Genomic DNA, 19,973 nt, shown 5'->3' on the forward strand with positions numbered 1-19,973 from the left:
TTGTTTTTGTAAACTATGTAGAAGCTTTTATAAACTACCATCTTATCTTGAATAAAGGGAGAACGTTTGATTAACCACATTGGTTCAGATCTGCGTTTGTCTTGTCCAGCTTTCCGTTTTCCTGAGATTCCCTGGCTTTTCCAGGTGGTATGCTTTAGTGAAATCTCTCCCTTTATTCGAATAAAGGTGTAGGACTTCTCTGCCTCCTTTGTGGACACTTGTGACAGTCACATTCTCTGGACAGAGAGACATAATTCTGTCTCTCGGGAGAAGCACAGAGAGAAGAAGAGAAAACAATCTTTATCTCTGCTCCTTTGTTTTCTCCATGTGGAATGTGGTATGGAGATTGTTTACCTGAAGTGATTACTTGATTGGATTCTGGTGAAGGTTGTTTGGGTTCAGTGACCAATCGGATCCAGTCTCAGACTCTCAGCAGAGAGTCACGAGTTAGGCAAGTAAGAAGTTGTTGCAGTGCATTTGGGGGGACCCCTGGGGGGCCCCCAAGCTGTGAGTTCACTGGTAGCAGCAGGCAGGCAAGGAGACTCCACACGGCTTCTGAGGGTGCTAATTAGATGAGGGTTTATTGGGGGGTCCTACCCCCGGGAAGCACCATGGTTTCTAAGGGAGGGAAGGGGGAGGGAGGGGGAAAGGGGAGGGGTAGAGAGGGGCTGAAAGAGCACCAGCCAGGAGAGAGCCTCATCCCACCAGCACACTTAAGAGGGAGATTCCAAGTGGGTGTGGGATAAGATTTGGGCCAATGGGATTACAGACACATGATACTTTAGGGGAGGATTGCAGGCTTGGATTAAACTCTACAGTTTTGACGGGTGAGGCAGAGTATACCATTTAACACGAAGTAAGTATGTAGAATAGTATAGTATCTCTTTAAATAGTATATTAATGTAATATAGTATAGTTTTAATAAAGCTATCCTTCAGCCTTCTGATCTGGAGCCAGACATCATAAATTCTTCCCTGAGCCGGGGATCACCACATTTTTACTATAGACACTGGATTTTCACAGTGTAGATTTTCTGCACACAAGCAATTCTGCACACAAGCAATTACTACAGAAAATTAAATGCTCAAACAGTAGTTACAAATGTGATGCTACTCAAAGTGACTAGGAAACTGTACAAGAAATGCAATTCCAAACCTGTTAGGGCTTCATTATGTTAGGAACAACCCTCAGAAGAGAAACCCAAGGGACAGCATTTAACAAAATGTCTTGCCTAAGGTACAGTAATCATTATAGGGAAACAAGGAAGATTAAATGAGTTTTGGGGTTTTTTAAAGTTGTATAAAAGCAATCATGAGGTGAAGATGGATGGATGCTGTTGACAGTGTGGACTTATTTGGATTGATGCTGGGGAGCAAGTAGAAAGCGTGCTTCTAAGCTGCTTTACTTGGCACACGGGAGCCTTATGAGTTGATATTAGGCAGATAAAGATATTACATTAAAACTTCAAGGCAGCTGTGAAAAACACATTCACTCTCCTGTGAAAATTTAACAAGTTTAATAAAGGACAATAGGAGACAAGGACCATAGAGCAAAGGTTATTACAGCCGGGTGCATCTTGGCACTCAGCCAAGAGCACACATCTTCGAGGATACCCCTTAAATACCTTTTCCATTACATCAGCCTGTTGCATATTCATAGGCCCTTATGCATAGTAAACTTTTCCCCCAAACTAGTTTACATGTTCCAAGTATTGTTTAGCATGGCTCCTCCTTGGGTCCACCTTTTTAGAGCATGCGTATTCCTTGGTTGTGGTTTTTAGTCCATTCTTATCACCTCCAGTTTTTGGGCCTTGGTCCACACTGTCTTCAGACAGTGAGTGCTGATAGTTGGCATATCTGTAGCAGGTGTCCTCATCCTATGTTCATTGGATGTTATGCCATCCAAGCAGGCATTTTAACACAAGCATACTTATTTCACTACTATGTCTAAGGTTAATTAACAACAGAAATAAAAAATATATCTTTATAACAAAGTTACTTTAACACCACACATATATAATTCATTTTAATATTTGCGAAAAGCCAATATTATAATATGTATCTATAACAGCAGCATAGTCACCATCTTGTGCCAAATAGGTGCACGTGTGTGGTTTTTAAGTCAGTGACAGGGCCAAGAGGAGAGGCTCGCAGCTGGGACGAACATCTGGTCCAGGCTAAAGCGAGCAGGGAGGCAGCCCCTATGGAGTGGGGGCGCCCATCTTGTGCTAGCCCCGCCCAGGTGCCGTGAAGGTCAGAGAGCACACCGCGGCGGAGCTTCTACCACCGCCTTCTTCGTGAGCCGGGCCTGTCGTGATGCCGTGGCGAGCCGCACAGGCGCTGCAAGTACCAGTGTTTGTTATATCCGGCCGGCGCCTTTACTCTTTCTCTCCGCCCCCCGCTTTCCGCCCGCCTGCCCTCTAGAAGTCGCCGCCGTCGCTGCTGTGCGCGACCTTACTGTCCCCTGTGCGCTGTCCGGCAGCGCCTCCGATATCCCGGCTGCCCCATGAAGCGATGGCAGCGGCCAACTTCAGCAAGGTTCAGATAGGGATCTACGTGGAGATCAAGCGCAGCGATGGTCAGTGGGGCAGGGGTGGCGGGATGGGGCAGGGGCGGCGGGAGGGAGCCAATTCGACGAAGGGGCCGAGTGCCGTCGCCCCGGTGCGTGGCACGGGAGAGGCTGCCCGCGGGGCCCATTGTGTGCGCGGGGCTGGGAAGTGGCTGGGCCTGGTGCGCGCTGAGGTTGTCCGGGGAGCGCTCGCGTTTGGTGGTGGAGGGCGGTTGCGTGGGGCGTGAGCGGCGGAGGCGGCTACCGCTGGGTGCGGGGAGGCTGCAGCAGGCCGGAGAGGGGATGGGGGGGGGGGGGCGGCGGTGGGTTAAGGAGCTGAAATGGGGAGGAGAAGAGGGGTGCGAGAGGGATGAAGCCGGAATGGAAGGGGCTCATGTGGGAGGAGAAAACGGGACAAGTTTGGGGTGAGCTATAAGACGTTGGGTGTGGGTGGGAGGAAAGCATGAGGAGGTTTTGGCGGGTAGGTGGGAGGGGATGAGGTGATGGAAGGAGGAAAGGCTTTCAATGCAAAGTAAGGACTTCTTGTTTGCTTTGGCATTTGAGTCGTGTTCTGAAAAAATGACAACAGTATGCTCTGACAGAAATGCCTTTAGATGCTTTCATCATTTGACAAAAAAGCTTGGTTTTTTTATTCCAGTTGTTCCTTATGATTAAAATACACAAAAAGTATTTTCTCTTTATGCCCATGGGTTGTGTTTTCTCTGCTGGGGATCCAGTGTTTCTCATCTTGTCCAGTATCTCTTGATGGGAGGATGTATGCTACTGACTAAAAATACACATGAATAAAGGAAGTGTGCGTGTTAGGTTTAGTGTACTAATTCATCATATTCATCCAGAATGAGAACTGAAATAGGAAGTTCACTGACTGAATCAATGACAAGTCATTTATGACTTCAGGTCTTCAATTTGAGTGGGACTATGTAATCTGTTGTAGAGCTTGTAAGCAAAGAAAGCCGACTTGTTCTTTGCACTCTGGACTGCAATGCACAAAGGGGAAGGAATGCCTCTGTGAGATTTATGACACCTGCTAAACAGGGGTGGGGATCTGCTGGGATTTTCTGGAAAGTCTTTTTTTCTTTTTTTTTTTTTCTCCTTATCTCCTGGATTCAGGAGCTTCCTAAAGAATAAGCAGATGTTTTTAAGGGAACAAAGACCTGGAGATCAAAGGCACTGAAGTTAGCATGGTCATAAGACAGGAAACGAGCATCCAACAAGCTTTATGCAGCTTGTCTACTCATGTCCCATACTGCAGTTCAACCTTAGAATAAAGTAATAGTCGATGTTACCTGGACACTATATAAAACCTAAGCCCTTATTTTGTGCTTAATGGCTTATATGTCACGTGAAAAATCTGATTGGTCTGGCAGTTATTTACATAACTCCTGCAGATCTCTGTCTGAGGTTTCAGAAAACCTCACTGTAGCAACTTGTAAAACTTTTTCTGAGGCTTGTGTGAACTTCTAATAAATGTTGCTGTTTGTTTTGTATGCCTTTGGAAAATAAGGCATGAGAAAGCTTTGCTTCTTTCTCCCCCTTCCCCCCAGGTTCTGCTGTCCGTAATGTCAGAAGTGAGGACAGTAACTCTTGACTATAACAATCCTTATTTTCAGTATTGTTAATGGTTTACATATTTTACTGTATCACTTACATATGTGATGCAGCACATTAAATATATTACACATTCATAATATAGTAGGGAGATGCCTTCACAGCAGTTGATCAAACGATAGAATTTTGAGCATTTGTATTTATTTGGCCCTTGTGAGCAACCAGACTGTAGGGCCATACCAGAGTTAGTGAGTCCTGTTTATTGTGAGGTTTGCTTGTTTTTCATTGGGGCTGGAGGAGGAGATTCTCCGTTATGGCTCCAGCTACTCTTCTGTTCTGTCATTCTCTTTCCAGTAAACTGTAGGAGGAACTACAGACAGCACTCGATTGCATTTAGGTTGCATTGCCTTTCAGAAGGTAGGTTTCTGACCTGAACTGTGGTTGCACAGGCAATCAAAATTGATCTATCTGCTTCTGACGGGGAGGGTCTTGTTGCCCATCAGCTGTGTTGTTTCTACAAACTCTCCCATCCAGTGTGGCCAGTTGTCATGGTTTAACCCCAGCCAGCCACCAAGCCCCATGCAGCCACTCGCTCACTCTCCCCCCGGTAGGATCAGGGAGAGAATTGTAAGGGTAAAAGTGAGAGAACTCATGGGTTGAGATAAAGACAATTTAATGGGAAAAGCAAAAGCCACACACACAAGCAAACCAAGGAATTAATTCACCACTTCCCATGAGTAGGCAGGTGTTCAGCCATCTCCAGGAAAGCAGGAATACATCACATGTAATGGTTATTTGGGAAGACAAATGCCATAACTTCAAATATCCCCCTCCTCCTCCTTCTTTCCCTCATTGTATATACTGAGCATGATGTCATATGGTCTGGAATATCCCTGTGGTCAGTTGGGGTTAGCTGTCTCAGCTGTCTCGTCTCAAACTCCCATGCACCCCCAGCCCCTTCCCCAGCATGGCAGTACAAAAAGCAGCTAACACCTTGGCTCTGTGTAAGCCCTGCTCAGGAATAAAAAGAACCATTTATATTATCAACCCTGTGTTCAGCACAAGTCCAAAACATAGCCCCATGCCAACCACTGGGAAGAAAACCAACTCTACCCCAGCCAAAAGCAACAGAACAATGTTTTTTTCCTCTGATTTAATACATTAATACATTTAATTGATGATTTGATTCGCTAAACACAGTAGAAAACTTTTGAATGTATTAGTTTTCTACAGGATTACTGAGCTCAAATGACTTAAGAGGGATCTGTGATCTCAATACTATCAGTGTATAGGAAATGCATGGACAAGGTAAAGGTAAAAAGTATGATCTTGTTAAGTAACTGTGAGCTACCTGAATATTCTCTACCCAAAACTACATTCTAGGTAGAATCAGGGCTGTGTATTGTGCCAACTACCCTAGGATGAACGCATGATTAAAAATATTTTAAAAACTTTTGGAGAAAATGGTGTGTTGGTCTGGGCTTTTTTTTCACATTTCCTTATCTGTACGAAATCCTTTTTTAAAACAAAAATTGTTTTGAGATGTAAGTATAATAATTTTAAATTTTCTTATTTACCTGTTTATTTGTTGAATCCATGTGGTGGGTTCAGTGCTGGCCAAATGCCAGTGCACCTACTAGAATACACTTACTAATTTCCTGCTGTGAGATAGGATTAGGAGGAAGGCAAAGCAGGCTCAAAACTTTAAAAGGATATAAAGGAAACTTTATTAACAGTAAATAAAAGAAAGAATAATAAGAATCAGAATAAAACTTTTAGAACATTTTTCCTCCCCCTACAACCTTTTAGTTCCACTAAAAATGTACAGAAACAATTCAGTCAGTTTATCACTTCTAGAATAGTCTTTCTTCAGTTCACTTAGGGAGAAGAGCTTCCCTTGCCATGCCATGGAGAATTCTTCACAAGAAACAGTTCTCTTGGGGCTTTTAATGTCCACAAATAGCAGCTGCCTGGGAATCTGCAATAGTGGAGTCCCTCCCCTCTTTCACAGCTTTTCCCACAGCTGTGTTTATGGGCCATGTCAACTTATGGGGTACTATTTTAAGGATGAGCTGTTCAAGAGCAAAGGTTCTCTTTATCTATTTCTGAAATCACCTTCATCTCTGAGAACACAGGTCTTCTTTCACTGGTGGCAAAGGGTCTTCATCACTCTTCTCTCTTTCTGTTCAAACATCTCATGGGATCACAGCTACTTCAATATCTGCTTGCTTTAGCATAGGTGCCTTTGCTCGTATCTGTCACTATTGCGTAATGACACAGACTTATCAGAAGGCTGATTGGCATAACGCGCACCGTATATTTGGAACTGCTCCTTTTTATAAGCTGTTAGGATCCAGGTAGATTTGATTGGTCATTCAGTTAATACATTTATCCGGATTGGCTAATTAACAAGATGCCCTTCTTATAAACAATCTTTGAGAAAAACAAGAAAACAGAGAGTAGGAAAACAACACCTGCAGGTTGTTTATAATAATAAGCTATCATTGTTTATCTTCAACTCCCTAAAGTCTCTCAGGCCGATTCTGGGAAAACTTATCTAGCTTTCTCGCTCTCTGACCAGGCTGTCACATCCACGATATCTACAATTTGAGCACTTTATCCCTCCATACTTTCAATGAGTTACAGGGAAGAAGAGTCTGATGTATCAATTATATCTTCTCCATAGCCTTACATGAGAATTTTCAGCCCAGAATTTGAAGCATCTCCTCAACACTCCCATCTAGGACTTGACTTCTTATTGACCTTCATGTCTTATGTTGTTCTCTATGTGTTTTCACTCTGTCCTTTTCTCTCACCTGAGGGAGGATTGAAGGTCTGCAAGTCTTATCTGTGCACTGAAAGAGTTAATATCTCACCTGGGGCCTGCAGATGGTCACGTGATCCCTACCGGGCGTGGCCGGCACACTCACGGTGATGGATTTTCAGGCCACACTGGGGGCTGTGTCAGAATCTCAGGGGGCATGGGCCAGAATGGTGGTGGCTGCTCTGGCTCCGTGACTGTTTTCTGGCCCCTGCTGCATTCAATTCCAGCCATGGGGCTGCTTTCTGCACGGGCTGCAGAGCCGCATCCGGGTTTTTTTCGGTGACCGCGCTGGGGGGAGGGCCAGGATCTTAGCAGCCAGGCTTGACTGCAGCTGATGACCTCCCCTCCCCCTTGCCTGGCATCTGTTGGGGGCCTGACCCTGCAGCAGGGCGCACCCGCCCCGGCTGAGATGGGAGCCAGGCTGCCTTGTTACCTGTTCCCGGACCGGAAGGAAAAGAGAGCTTCCTGGGTTTTTTTCGTCTTTAACGTGTATTCATAGAGGTGTGTCCAGCTTTCTCAGTGGTTTAACAAATTGTCAATTCTCAAAACTAATTACTGATTGGTTTTTTGTCAGACATGGAGGAAACTGCTAGCAGCTTCTCTTTAGAGAGTCACTTCCATGAGTGCCTCCAATGCAAAACCATCACAATGATGACAAAAATCTATATAACTACCTGGAGAAATAATATCTCACTTTTTTTCCCCATAATTTCAGTCTTTTGCTGAAATAGGATACATTTCTTATGCATTGCAGCCCTTTAGTAGGTTGATTAGTATTTTTCCTGTATATTTTGAGTCAAATTGTGTTCTGTTCTTTTCTTCTTCAGGCTGTTTCTCTTTTCTCTGTCTTTGCAGATCTGAAATATTACCTAGGACAGAGAAATTAATTATATGTGTTCTCATTTGAAAAGTGGGGGAAAATACATTTCTGGTCTCACTCTGTCAGAATTAATGTAACAGGCATGAGGACAAGGGATGTTCATGTATGTTCTGGTTTGAAAACAAAACCAGTGAGAGACTCCAAGTCAAAAATACAATTTATTAGGAAAAGAGAAAAAGAAAAAATGCATGCAATAATACAAAAGAAAAACCACTGACAGAGTCAGAATACCACCTGACACCCTTTTTGGTCAGGGTGTTGGTAGCCATCCAAATTGGAATGGCTGCAGTCCTCCTGGAAATCCAGTGGAAAAGCCTGAGTCTGGTGTCCCAAAACCCCAGATTCTATCCAGTTAGGAATGCTTGGCTCCTCTCTCTGGGTGGATGTCATGGTTTGACAGGGAAGTGAATTTTCTCAGGAAGTTGGGGTCAAACCAATCAGTGGTCAGGTTTGGATATTGACACTTCGAGTGACCACTGAAGGCATTGGACATGCCTCTGAGAACACGGGGTTAAAAGCAGAGAACTCCCAGGGAAATGGTCTCTTTGGTTCCAGTCAGAGTGCAGTGCAGACCTCCCCTGCCCAGCCTGGCACTGTCATTGCACCAGGGTCAAACCATGACAGCAGAGCATCTCACAATGGGATGCTATAGTTCTTATCAGTCATGCAGTGACATTCAATAGCTCATTATCAGCAGATGTCTCCTCGGAGGGAGAACTGGTTGTGAAAGAGATAAGGAAAACTGCCCACTTAACAGAAGACAGCTGCCATACAGATGGCAAATGGAATACATCAGGCAGGATGTATTCAATCTGGGACAATGTAATTGGGAGAGTGATTAAAGATTTGACAGAACTTCCAGGAATGAAAGAATGGTGAATTTTTAGGTATTAACCTTCAAATAGTATAAAAAAGAAAGATCATGAGCTTGTGCCCATTGTTTTCCATAATACAAGAACAGGAGATCTGTCAGTGTTTGAAAGAGAAAACTTAAAACTGATACAGGAGAACCAACTAGGTACAATTAGCACATGGAGCTTGTTACCAGACGAGATGGAAGCTAGAAGCATAGCAGAATTTTAAGAAGGATGTTGATGTGGATGGTAGGAATATCCAATTTTACACTAACAAATAAAAAAGAAACCCACCAGCAACTGTAAAAGGTGGTTTCTGTTTTCCCTGAGTCTGTAGTTTAAATAACCTCTAACTGATGCGAGGTAGAAAGAAATCTTGAATATAGCTGAGTTTTTTGTAATTGTCTACTTAATAATTTTCTTCACTTGTTTCTTAAGCAGCTGGAATTGATCACTGTCAAAGATGATCTAGTCCAAAAACCTACTGGCAGGTCCTTTCTTCTTAGACTTGCCCAAACATCATGGCAACTGTTTCAGCTTTAAACACAAACAAAACAAAATTTTTGTAATGTAACACCATTCAGGTTTGGGTAGTCACCACATTTTATAAGCTCTTGAGGATAGATTTAAATGGCAATGTGCTTTTACTCTTTCCTTTTGTGATATATATCTATTCCTTCTTTGTTATTAAGATGGGTTTTTTGTTTTGTTTTGGTTTGGTTTGGGGTTTTTTTGTTTTTGTTACCGCATTTAAATAATTTCACTCATCTACCTAATCCTTAAGTAAGCCTGTGTTGGTTTTGCATGGCCTGTTTTTTGGTAGCAAGAGGACCATGGAGGTGGGTTCTATAAGAAGCTGCTAGAAGCTTCCACCATGTCCGGCAGAGCCAATCCCTGATGGCTCTGAAGACGGATATGCCACTGGCCAAGTCTGGGCCAATTAGAGATGATGGTAATGCTTATGTGAAAATATATTTTAAAAGAAAATCAAAACAGAGTGGGGGTACAGGTTTTTTTTCCTAGCCACAGAAGAGGAGGAGGTAAGAACATGTGAGGGAAACAACATGAAGACACCAAGGTCAGTGAAGAAGGAGGGGGAGGAGGTACTCCAGGCATCAGAACCAAGATTCCCCTGCAGGCCATGGTGAAGACCATGGTGAAGCAGGTTGTCCCCCTGCAGCCCATGGGGATCCTCAGTGGATGCAGAGATCCACCCGCAGCCAGTGGGGGAGGTGCCCATGCCAGAGCAGGTGGATGCCCAGGAGAGGCTGTGGTTCGGTGGAAGACAGTAGAAAGAGGGGACCCCTGCTTCCAGGTTGTCCTTGGAGAGCTGCACCCTGTGTAATAGTGACCCACATCGCAGCAGTTTTGGGAAGACTGTTTGCCCATGGGAGGGACTCACGTTGCAGCAGTTTTCAGAGGACTGCTGCTTGTGAGAGTGGACCCACATTGGAGAAGTTCATGGAGAACTGTCTCCCATGGGAAGGGACCCCACGGTGTAGCAGGGGAAAGACTCCTCTCCCTGAGCAGCAAAATATCATCTCAGGTGATGAACTGGTCAAACCCCCACGCCCTATCTCCTGTGCTGTCGATGGGAAGGAGGAAAGGGTTGGGGTAAGAAAAGTTTTTTTTTAAGGGCTTATTTTACTTCTTATTATCCTCCTCTGCTCCTCTGATTTTGTTAGTAATAAATTCACTTTGTACTTCTAAGTTCAGCCTGTTTTGCCCTTAGAGTGTTTTCTCCCAGTCCTTATCTCAACTCATGAACCCTTAGTTTAATTTTTTTTTCTCTCCTCTGCCCAGCTGTAGCAGGGGAGGGTGACTGAGCAGCTTTTTGTGGGTGCCTGGAATTTGGCCAGTGTCAAACCACAACAAAGACATATGGACGCAATTTGTCTGTCCTTCTATAGTGGCCAGATCACATGCAGGGTTTCAAATTTACTTTTGCTAGTTGATCTAATGGACCCAACATTTAGGCCTACTTATCCAGTGTAGGTTCCCATATTGTTACATCCAGAGTTTCTGGGGATTGTTGGAAGAGGATTTGTTAAATTTTCTGTGTCCTTTTTAAAATAATTTTTTAAGTGTTTGGCTTTTGTTGCGCAGTAAGTATATTTCCACTGTAACTCCCAGATTCTCAGGTATTTATGTAGGCCTTATGTCTTTTGTATAAATAGCTTTTGACAAGAGTTGAAGTCGTGATCCTCAGAGAATCTCATGTTTGTTCTATAAGTGTGTTTAGCACAGCATTACATACTGGCAATAATGTCTGTAGATGTATATGGCTACTAGGACTACATGGTTTGTATTGTGTGTTTTTCCCTTTAGGAGAATCTATCCTTTATTTCTGTTCAGTGGATGAAATTATTGCTCTTTCCACCCACTCTATAATGGTCTGTTGCCTGTGTTTGTTGTCTCAAAACAGGTTCTTTCACCTGGTGTGCAAGAGGCCAATCAACACACAAAGTCAAAGTATTTGATTTATTTACAATTCTGAGCAGAAAGGGGTGCTGGGTGGCAAATCCACAAAGCCAGCACAACTACCAAAATTTTTCACTATTTATACTGTCATGGTTTAACACTGGCACAATGCCAGTGCCCCCATGAAAATACAACCTCTCAATTGAATGCTGTGAAATGCGATCGAGAACAGCAAAACAGGCCCAAGCTTAATAACAAAGGAAAAAAACTTTATTAAGCTACTACTACTACTCTATTACATAAGAAAAAAAAGAAAGAAAAGCACACACAAAATCCAAAATGAAAACCTTTCAAAACATTCCTCCTCCCACCACCCAACTCCAACAAACCACAGTGAGACATATTTGGATCCTTAATCAAGTATTCACCCTTCAATATAATCAATACTAAGTCCATCAGGGGAGAGAGGAGTCTCCCTTGCACCATAGACCCCCAGGAAACACAGCTGCCACTTCTTGTGTTTCCATGTCACACATGGCACCGCCTGGCGATAATCTGCCAGTGTGACACTCTCCTCTCCATGTCACAGTGCTCTCACCACCATGTATGGACAGAGACTGCTTATAGGGCTCCTTTAAGGATGCTTTGCCAAGGACCAACAGGAACAACAGTCCAGTGTCTCATTTTGGGACTACAGTCCCCCTCATTTTCCCCTGGGGCTGAGGGTCCAAGAACAGAGATCTTCTTCTCTGAAGACAGAGGGCATCATCACACCCTCCTCAGCTTTTCTCTATTCACTCTATTCTTGTACTGGTAGTTGCTGAAGCAGGTCTTTTGGCTCACCATGCATCCCCCTAAAATGCAGTCTCTCTTGGAGGAGAAATTGGTTCAGTCTATGGCTAACAAGAAAAGTCCAGCCAAAAGCTGCTCCATCATCTCCCCCCAACCTTCTTTCCCTAACATCTCAGGTCCCAGGCTGTCTCTCTTTTCTTTCAAATCAAGGAGGAGTAATATTTCATAAAGCCTTCATTTCCCAGGAAAGGGTTAAAAGTCCTGGACTCCCTGGACGGCTGAAATCTCGGCCCAGGACTCTGTCTCCCACGACTCTGTCTCCCATGCTGGGCACCTTCCCCCCCCCTTCTCCTTCTCCTCTGCTGGCAAACTTCCAGGTGCCTTCAGGCTCTCTATCTCTTTCCCTCTAGGTTGGGGGGGAGGAAACAAAGACATCTCAGATGTCCTCCACCCTTCCATCCTCAGGAACTGCTGGCTCGGTTCCAGTCCTTCACCCCCTGGCCTACCTCCCTCACCCAGCTTGGGGCTGGGCAGGGGAGGTCTGCACTCTCCGATGACCGGAACCAAAGAGAGCGAGTTCTCCTGGGAATTCTGCTTTTAACCCCTCTGTGTTCTCAGAGGCGTGTCCACCCTCAATTGGTCACTCCAAGTGTCAATATCCAAACCTGACCCCTGACTGGATTGACCTCTTCCTTCGGAGAAGATTCTTTTTCCCCGTGTGAAACCACAATATATACATTTAGCAAACAAAGGCATTAATGTTCATTGGCTACAAGTGCCTTAGCGCTCTCTCTTGTCCCCCTTTTCGTCCCAGCTAGCTCTGTGAGGGGGGGGGAGCGCTGGCAACTTCCGTGTTTTCCGGTGAAACCTCGCGGGTAACTGCCGGTGCTGCGTGGGTCTGGGAGCTAGGCAAGTCCCGAGGCGAACAAAAGGAGAGAGACTTTTTCCCCCCGCGGGCGATATCTCGGTTTATTATGGCTTGGTTGGGAAGGAAAAAACCGAGAAGCTGCTGCGTGCTGAGTTCGAGTTTGTCTGTGCCGCCTGGCCGATTCAGGGGCGGGGCGGCGCGCTCCGGCGCTGGCCGGGATCCAAGAGAGGCGGCGTGTGGAGCCGCGGCGCGTGGAGCCGCGGCGCTGCTGCCAGCACGTGCGGGAGCCGCGGCGACCGCGGCAGCGGCGGCGGTTCGGCTGAGGCAGTCAGGGGCCGGGCGAGAGAGCGAGCCGCGGCGGCACGCAGGGATCCGGCGGGAGAGGAGGCGGCGGGCCGGGCAGCAGCAGCAAACAGGGCCAGGCGGGAGAAAAAGCACCGGGGCGTCCCCAAACCCGTTCTATAAATACTCGAGAGGGGAAACCCGGGGCGGCCAATGAGATAACGCCACGGGGGGACTTGGGGATAGTGGGGTGCAGGGGTCCAATGGGAGATGGACAGATGGAAGGGTGCCCGGTCGTCTCTCGACCCCACCGTGTGGCTGACAGATGGTCTGAGAGACGTAAACAAAGTGACTAAGCACTTCCTCGGGAAGGCAGACCGCGGGGGGAAATGGGAGAACCCGGGAGGTCACTTACAGAGTGCGGGGGGATACATGGAATGACCTTATACATAATAGAACATATAATAACACAATTCCACAACTCCCTCTTCTGTTTTTCAAAAGAAAAGAACGGAAAATAACTTAAATGGGAGGTTTTACAGTCCTTTTCCCCATCGTTGAACCCAATGTCTGCTCGGTTCTTCTCTGGCTGTCTGTGTTGAGCAGATGTCAGCTCTGATGGGGCGGTGAAGACTGCGTGGTCGATGTGCGCGGTGGAATTGATGACCTTTAAACCTTTAAACATTACTAAAACTCATAATAAGAACAATGAATGTTAACAGCAACATAAGTCAGCATTCTGGGGAGGGGAGGTTTAAATCAAAAGGGAAAGGTGAGTCCAGGGAACTGTATGGTGAAAGGGAAGGCTCTGAAAGAGAAGGTGCTGAGTCAAAAAGGAAGGGGGGAGACTTTCTCCGTCTGCGGAGGGCTGCATGCTTCACCTGAGGATCCTTTTTCTTATCAGTCTGGTGTTTGGGGACATATGGCCGGACAAATTTGGACGGGACCCATCTCAGTCCTGAGGGCGTGGACACGCAAGCGTATCCCCGTCCCCAGGTAACTAACTCATGGGGCCCTTCCAGCTGCCAAGTCTCTGGATTTTTGATGATAACTGGCGGTTTTTCCCTAACCTTGCTCAGCTCGTGGTTGTTAAAGTGCCTGGTGACTGGTGGGTTGAGGTTTTCAAAAGAACAATTTAGGAAATTCAGTGTAAAGAGGGCACGCGCGAGCCGAACTTGGGGGGACTCCACCTTCATAGTTGGTGTTTGCTGTTTCAGCATGCGTTTGAGACTCTGATGAGTCCGTTCCACCACTGCTTGACCTGTCGGGGAATATGCGATGCCAGTTTTGTGCTCTATTCCCCATTGCTGCAGGAAGCTGGCAAATCCCTTGGATGTGTACCCGGGGGCATTATCTGTTTTTATCAATTTAGGGACGCCCAGCATAGCGAAGGCCTGTATCAGATGCTTTTCAATGTCTTTGGCCTTCTCCCCTGCGTGGGCAGAAGCAAAGACTGCCCCAGAGAAAGTGTCCACGGAGACATGGACGTACTTCATCCTCCCAAAGGAATGGATGTGAGTAACGTCCATCTGCCATACCTCGCAGGACTTCAGACCCCTAGGGTTTGCCCCTGAGCTCACCGATGGTAGGGGGAGCGACTTGCAGGACGGGCAGGTGGCCACAATGGCTCTGGCTTGGTCACGAGTGAGGTGGAACTGCCGGACCAGCCCGGGTGCATTCTGGTGGTAAAACTGGTGGCTGATCTTAGCCTGCTGGAACTTATCTGGGAGCGGAGCTACCTGAGCCGGGGCAGCAGCGAGAGAATCGGCACGCCGATTGCCCTCTGCCAGAAACCCTGGCAAGTTGGTATGTGACCTGATATGCATCACATAAAAGGGTTGCTCTCGGTGGGAGACTAGCTTAATCAGTTTCGAGAGCAACTTGTGCAGGGCTTCGTTGGACACACCCTGCAGGACAGCATCCTGCGCTCTAGACACCACACCAGCTACATATGCTGAATCAGTTACCAAATTAAAAGGTTCAGAGAATCGCTCAAAGGCCCTGACGACGGCAGCCAACTCAGCTATTTGAGGGGAGCCTTCCACCTGCACAACATCTGTCTCCCACTGCTGCGTCTGGGGGTCTTTCCAAGTTATTACAGACTTGTGGGAACTCCCGGACGCGTCTGTGAAAACTGTCAAGGCTTTGAGTGGTTTTTTGCTCTGAATTTGTTTGATGGACAATGCGAATTGAATTTCTGATTCAAAAATTTTGTGGGCTGGTCTCAAAACTGAAATTTTGCCTGTGTAGCTGTCTAGAGAGAACTGCAGGGATTCATTTTCCTGTAACAGATGTTCTAGCATGGCCTTGGTGAATTGGCCTGATTCCAATTTGATGGGAATGTGAATGCATTCAAAGTCACATCCAGCTAACTCTCTGATCCGAGCTCTCGCTTTGCGGATCAGTTCCGCTACTAACTCCTGTGGCCTTGTCATTCTCTTGGACCGATGGTGACTTAGGAAGACCCATTCTATGATGGAGAGTGGGTCCCTTCGGTCTTGGTTCTTGCCCTTCCTTGGGGTGTCTGTCCATTGAAATATCACACCATGGAGGTGTGGCAGTCTGCCCAATATGATGAATTTAAAAGGCAGGTCCGGATCATACCGGTGGGCCTGTCTGGCAGACATTGTCTCCTGGACCCTAATCAAAGCTGCTTGGGCCTCTGGGGTGAGTTCCCTGGGAGAACTCGGCTCCTCCCCCCCTTTCAATAAATCGAAAAGAGGGGCTAGGTCTCTGTTTGTAATGCCTAGCCATGGCCTCACCCAGTTCAAAGAACCGCACAGCTGCTGGACGTCTGCTAGGGTCCGAATTTTGTTTTTGATGGCCAATTTTTGCGGAGTAATAGTCCGCTTGGTAATTTCCAAGCCCAGGTACTTCCAGGGTGGCATCTTTTGAATTTTGTCTTCTCGCAGCTCAAACCCTGCAGCAACCAACGCATCGGTTGTCAGGTTAAGCGCGTGTGTAAGGAGATCGTCATTGGGAGCACAAATCAGGATATCATCCATATAATGCTGGATGATCACGCCCTCGGTGGCTGTACGGACTGGGGTCAGCAATGAAGCTACGGTACCGCTGGCAGATGGTGGGCGAGCATTTGAGGCCCTGTGGCAATACTCGCCAATGGTAGCACTCCATTGGGGCTTCTCGGTTAAGGGACGGAACCGAGAAGGCGAAACGTGGTGCATCGTCTGGGTGGAGGGGGATATGAAAGAAGCAATTTTTGATGTCAATCACAGCCAATTCCCAATCTTTGGGTAACATTGTGGGGGACGGCATCCCTGGTTGGAGTGGACCCATATTTTCGATCACATTGTTGATGGCACGAATGTCGTGGAGCAACCGCCGTTCGTCTTTGCCTGGTTTTTTCAGGACAAAGACGGGGGAATTCCAAGGAGATGTTGTTTCTTGGATATGTCCTTTGGCAAGTTGTTCTGCCACGAGTTTTTGGAGCGCTTTCAATTTTTGTTTATTGAGCGGCCACTGCTCTACCCAGATTGGAACATCAGAGAGCCAATTTAACTTTTGGGTAGGACGCTCCTCAGTGACCGCTGCCCGAAAAACCTTGGGGGTAGGAATGGTCAATGAGACCCCCCACTGGGCCATCAGGTCTCTTCCCCACAGGGGCTCCGTGTAATCCAGAACAAATGGACGCAGGTAAGCTGTCTGTCTGTTTGGCCCCTCAAATTTGATAATGTTTTTTGACTGTTTTGCCAATTGTGCCCCTCCGACACCTTGAATGTGTCCAGCCACGTCCTGCAACTCCCAACGTGATGGCCAATCCCGTGAGGGAATGACTGTGACGTCTGCCCCTGTGTCCAAGAGGCCGTTAAGCCACTTGTGCTCACCGCCGTTCCACATGTAACAGTCAATTTTGGGTCTATCCTTCCCAATCACCTGGGCCTGACACACCTCGTAGATCTGCTTTGCGGATTTCCTCCACAGGTCTTCTGGGTAGACAGGGGCCCCAGATACAGGTATGGCTTGGGCGATGATTTGCCCTTTGGGAAGGTAGACTGGCGGGTGAGCACAGTGCAGCCACAGCACCAGATGTTTAGGGTTTGCAGGTGTCAAATTGGGTGCGATAGTGATGTCAAGTGGCGTGTATTTTGTGTCCCCAAGGACGATGTACTTACTGTGGAGTTTTCTCCAGGTCCCTGGGTCCTGTGTGTCCACTGTGACAAAGTGCCAATTGCTGTCCCTGAGCAGTAGGGGTTCGGTTAGGGCCAACCTGTATGGAGAGAAGTTGGACTGGGTGTTAAGGATGGGCCTGGGATGGTCGGGGTCCCGACCAAGCCATGCCTGTGAGATGAAATACCCAACTCCTCCCACGCAGGCTGGTTCACCAGCTCTTTTTCCCCTATTGTGCACTCCAGAAATGTCATGTTTGGTATTGTCCTCAGGTGGGTATGCTAATGTGTTGTCCCTCCTGCCCCCTGATGTTATGTTTCCCACCAAATTTGTGTCCTCACGCAGGGAGGGACTGCGCTGGGAAATCAGTTTTTTGAATGTCCCCCTGAGTTGGAGGCACCTTGCCCTTGCTGCTGTTTTTTAAAACGCAAGAAGTCCTCTTTGAGGGGGCAGTGAGATGCCCAGTGTCCTTTCTTGTTGCACAGGTTGCAGGGCCGTCCTGGATGGGAGCCTTTGGGTGGTGGCCCAGTGAAGCGGCGTGCAGGAGCCGGAGCCGTGGATGGCGTGTGGGCTTCGGCAAAGGAGACTCTCCGTGATGGCGTTTGGGGTGTCCCCGGAGGGTCTTTTGAAGGCAGGGTGACCCTTTGAGCGCACACGTCCAGCATGTCCTGGAGCGTTGGCTCTGGGTCGAGGGGCAGGCTCAGCATCGCCTGTCGGCAGGCCTCGTTGGCATTCTGCAGGGCGATCTGCTTCACCATGCCCTGCCTCAATCCGTCCTCTGGCACCTGCGATTCAGCTGCCCTGTACAACCTGTCTACAAAACTAACTAAAGATTCCTGTGTCTCCTGCTTAATAGAAAAACAGTTAACAACAGGACCACGGGGTTTTAACTTAAAAAATGCTTTTTCTGCTGCATTGGCAGTTGCTGCCAATGCCCCCCTTGGAATCTTTTCAGCCTGTGTTGTTGCCACGTCCCAATCCCCTATCCCGCACAGGTGGTCAATGGTTAACATGCCTGCATCGGTGTCAGAGGAGGTCTCGGCTTTTGCCCAAAGTTGCGGTAATGCATCCCGTACCTCCCGCCTCCATGCGGATTCCCATACCAAAAACTCAGCTTGAGTAAGCAAGCACAAAAACAGAGCGCGGATGTCAGCAGGGACGTATTCATTGGAGGAAAGTGTGACTTTTAAAAGTCCCCTAAAGTATTCACTTTCCCGACCAAAGTCTTTTTGGGCTTTGCAAACATCTCTAATTACAGCCTGTGGGATAGGGGTCCACTGTGCCAAGGGTCTGCCCCTCTGCTGCGGGGTGTAGGTGACTGGTGCGGCAGAAAAGGCAAGCAGGGGTTGTGGCAGGTCGCGGCTTCCCCCCTCCCCCCTCCCTCCTCCTCCGCCCCCCCCCCTCCCTCGGGAACCGAGGCGTGGGAACCAGAGGGCGGGTCGCGGGAACCGAGGGCGGAGGCAGGACCAGGGCTAGGGGGTGTGGCTGGTGTTATCTCACCCGCAGGGGCGGGGTCGGAGGGAGGACTGCTGAATGATTCATTAGGGGAGGTGCCAGAAGGGGGTGGAGGGGAGGGGTGGGTGGAGAAGTCTCGGGAGTGGGAGGGGTTGGGTGTAGGGCGAAGGGGGTCGTTAGGAGACAAAGAACGCAGGGAGGGGGAGGGGGATGCCATGCGGTCTCCTCCATCTTGTGCCCTGGGGCAGGGATCTGGGGTTTTAAAACTCACAACTTTGCTAAGAGAGGAGGTTTGGGGAGGGGAAGGGTGCAGGGCGATGCCAGCATCGTCCTGCAATGGAGCCTGGGGGTTAGCAGAGAGGCCAGAATCTGCCTGCGGCTCGTTTTGCCGGGATGCCTGTCTGAGAATCCCCGGGCTAGGGAGAGAGGGATAGGAGAGGGTTTTTGGGGGAGTTGGGGGGTTTGGGAGGCAGCGTTCGCCCTGCGGTGGCTCTGGCTTCCCTTCGCAGTTATCTTTAACAATATTTTTCAATTGGATTGCCAGGTGGATAAAAATTGAGAGGGACTGATCCTCCTTTTGGGCAATTTCTTTTTCCACTCGGTCCCAGAATTGGACTTGGTACAAATTTTCCTGCGACAGGTCCTGGAAAGACTGCAGAAACCACCGTGCAAAACGCTTCACGTCTAATTTTTTACATTTCTTCCCTCCCCCCACTAAAATTCCTAGGGTTTGAACATAAATTCTCTCCTGTGACACAGACATTTTTGCACCCATTATGTCGATGTTAAGGCGTGTCACAACCCTCGCGGCTGGTAAAATATCAAAAGAAAAAAAAACCACCTGTCGGAGACTGGGAAGCCCTCCCTTACAAACTCCCTGAAGCGGGAGACAAAATGTGGGCTCTTATCGCCCTCTTGTGGGGGAAAGAGAAACTCACCCCAAAGGGAGCAAGGTGTACCCAGCCCAGAGGGACCCCGGTAACTCACCACGGGTCCGGCGACGTCCGAAGGTGAAACGAAAATTCCAGCTGCGAAGTTTTCGCCGTGGGGGGGCCGAGCTTCGGCGGTGCTAGCCAAAGGTGCCGGCCCCACCCCTCTGGAAGCCCTGGCTCCTTAAAACGGAACCACGGCTTGCGAGGGTGTTGTAACGTCCACGAGGTAAATCAACGAGCTTTTCGGGGCTCGGTGGTCCTCAGTCCGTGTGCTTGGAGCTCCCAAGCAACGCGTTGGTCGCCACAACTGCCTTAGCGCTCTCTCTTGTCCCCCTTTTCGTCCCAGCTAGCTCTGTGAGGGGGGGGGAGCGCTGGCAACTTCCGTGTTTTCCGGCGAACCCTCGCGGGTAACTGCCGGTGC

At 47.9% G+C, this 19,973-nt stretch overlaps 1 protein-coding gene across 8 annotated transcripts in view; it reads left to right on the forward strand.

The window, feature by feature from the left end:
• The first annotated feature begins 2,265 nt into the window (after window positions 1-2,265).
• The window catches only part of LOC116806870 (kinesin-like protein KIF2A), a 132,929-nt gene continuing 115,221 nt past the window's right edge, over window positions 2,266-19,973 (forward strand). For 5 of the 8 annotated variants that reach the window (XM_032744654.3, XM_032744652.3, XM_032744659.3 and 2 more), the window contains exon 1: window positions 2,266-2,577. In XM_032744654.3, the coding sequence (XP_032600545.1) occupies window positions 2,514-2,577 (64 nt within the window). In that variant the 5' untranslated portion in view covers window positions 2,266-2,513. The remainder of the gene's footprint in view (window positions 2,578-19,973) is intronic. The other 3 variants (XM_032744657.3, XM_032744655.3, XM_032744660.3) reach the window with 2 other exon arrangements.

Source organism: Taeniopygia guttata, chromosome W (assembly GCF_048771995.1).
Source record: "Taeniopygia guttata chromosome W, bTaeGut7.mat, whole genome shotgun sequence".
Taxonomy (NCBI): Eukaryota; Metazoa; Chordata; class Aves; order Passeriformes; family Estrildidae; genus Taeniopygia; species Taeniopygia guttata.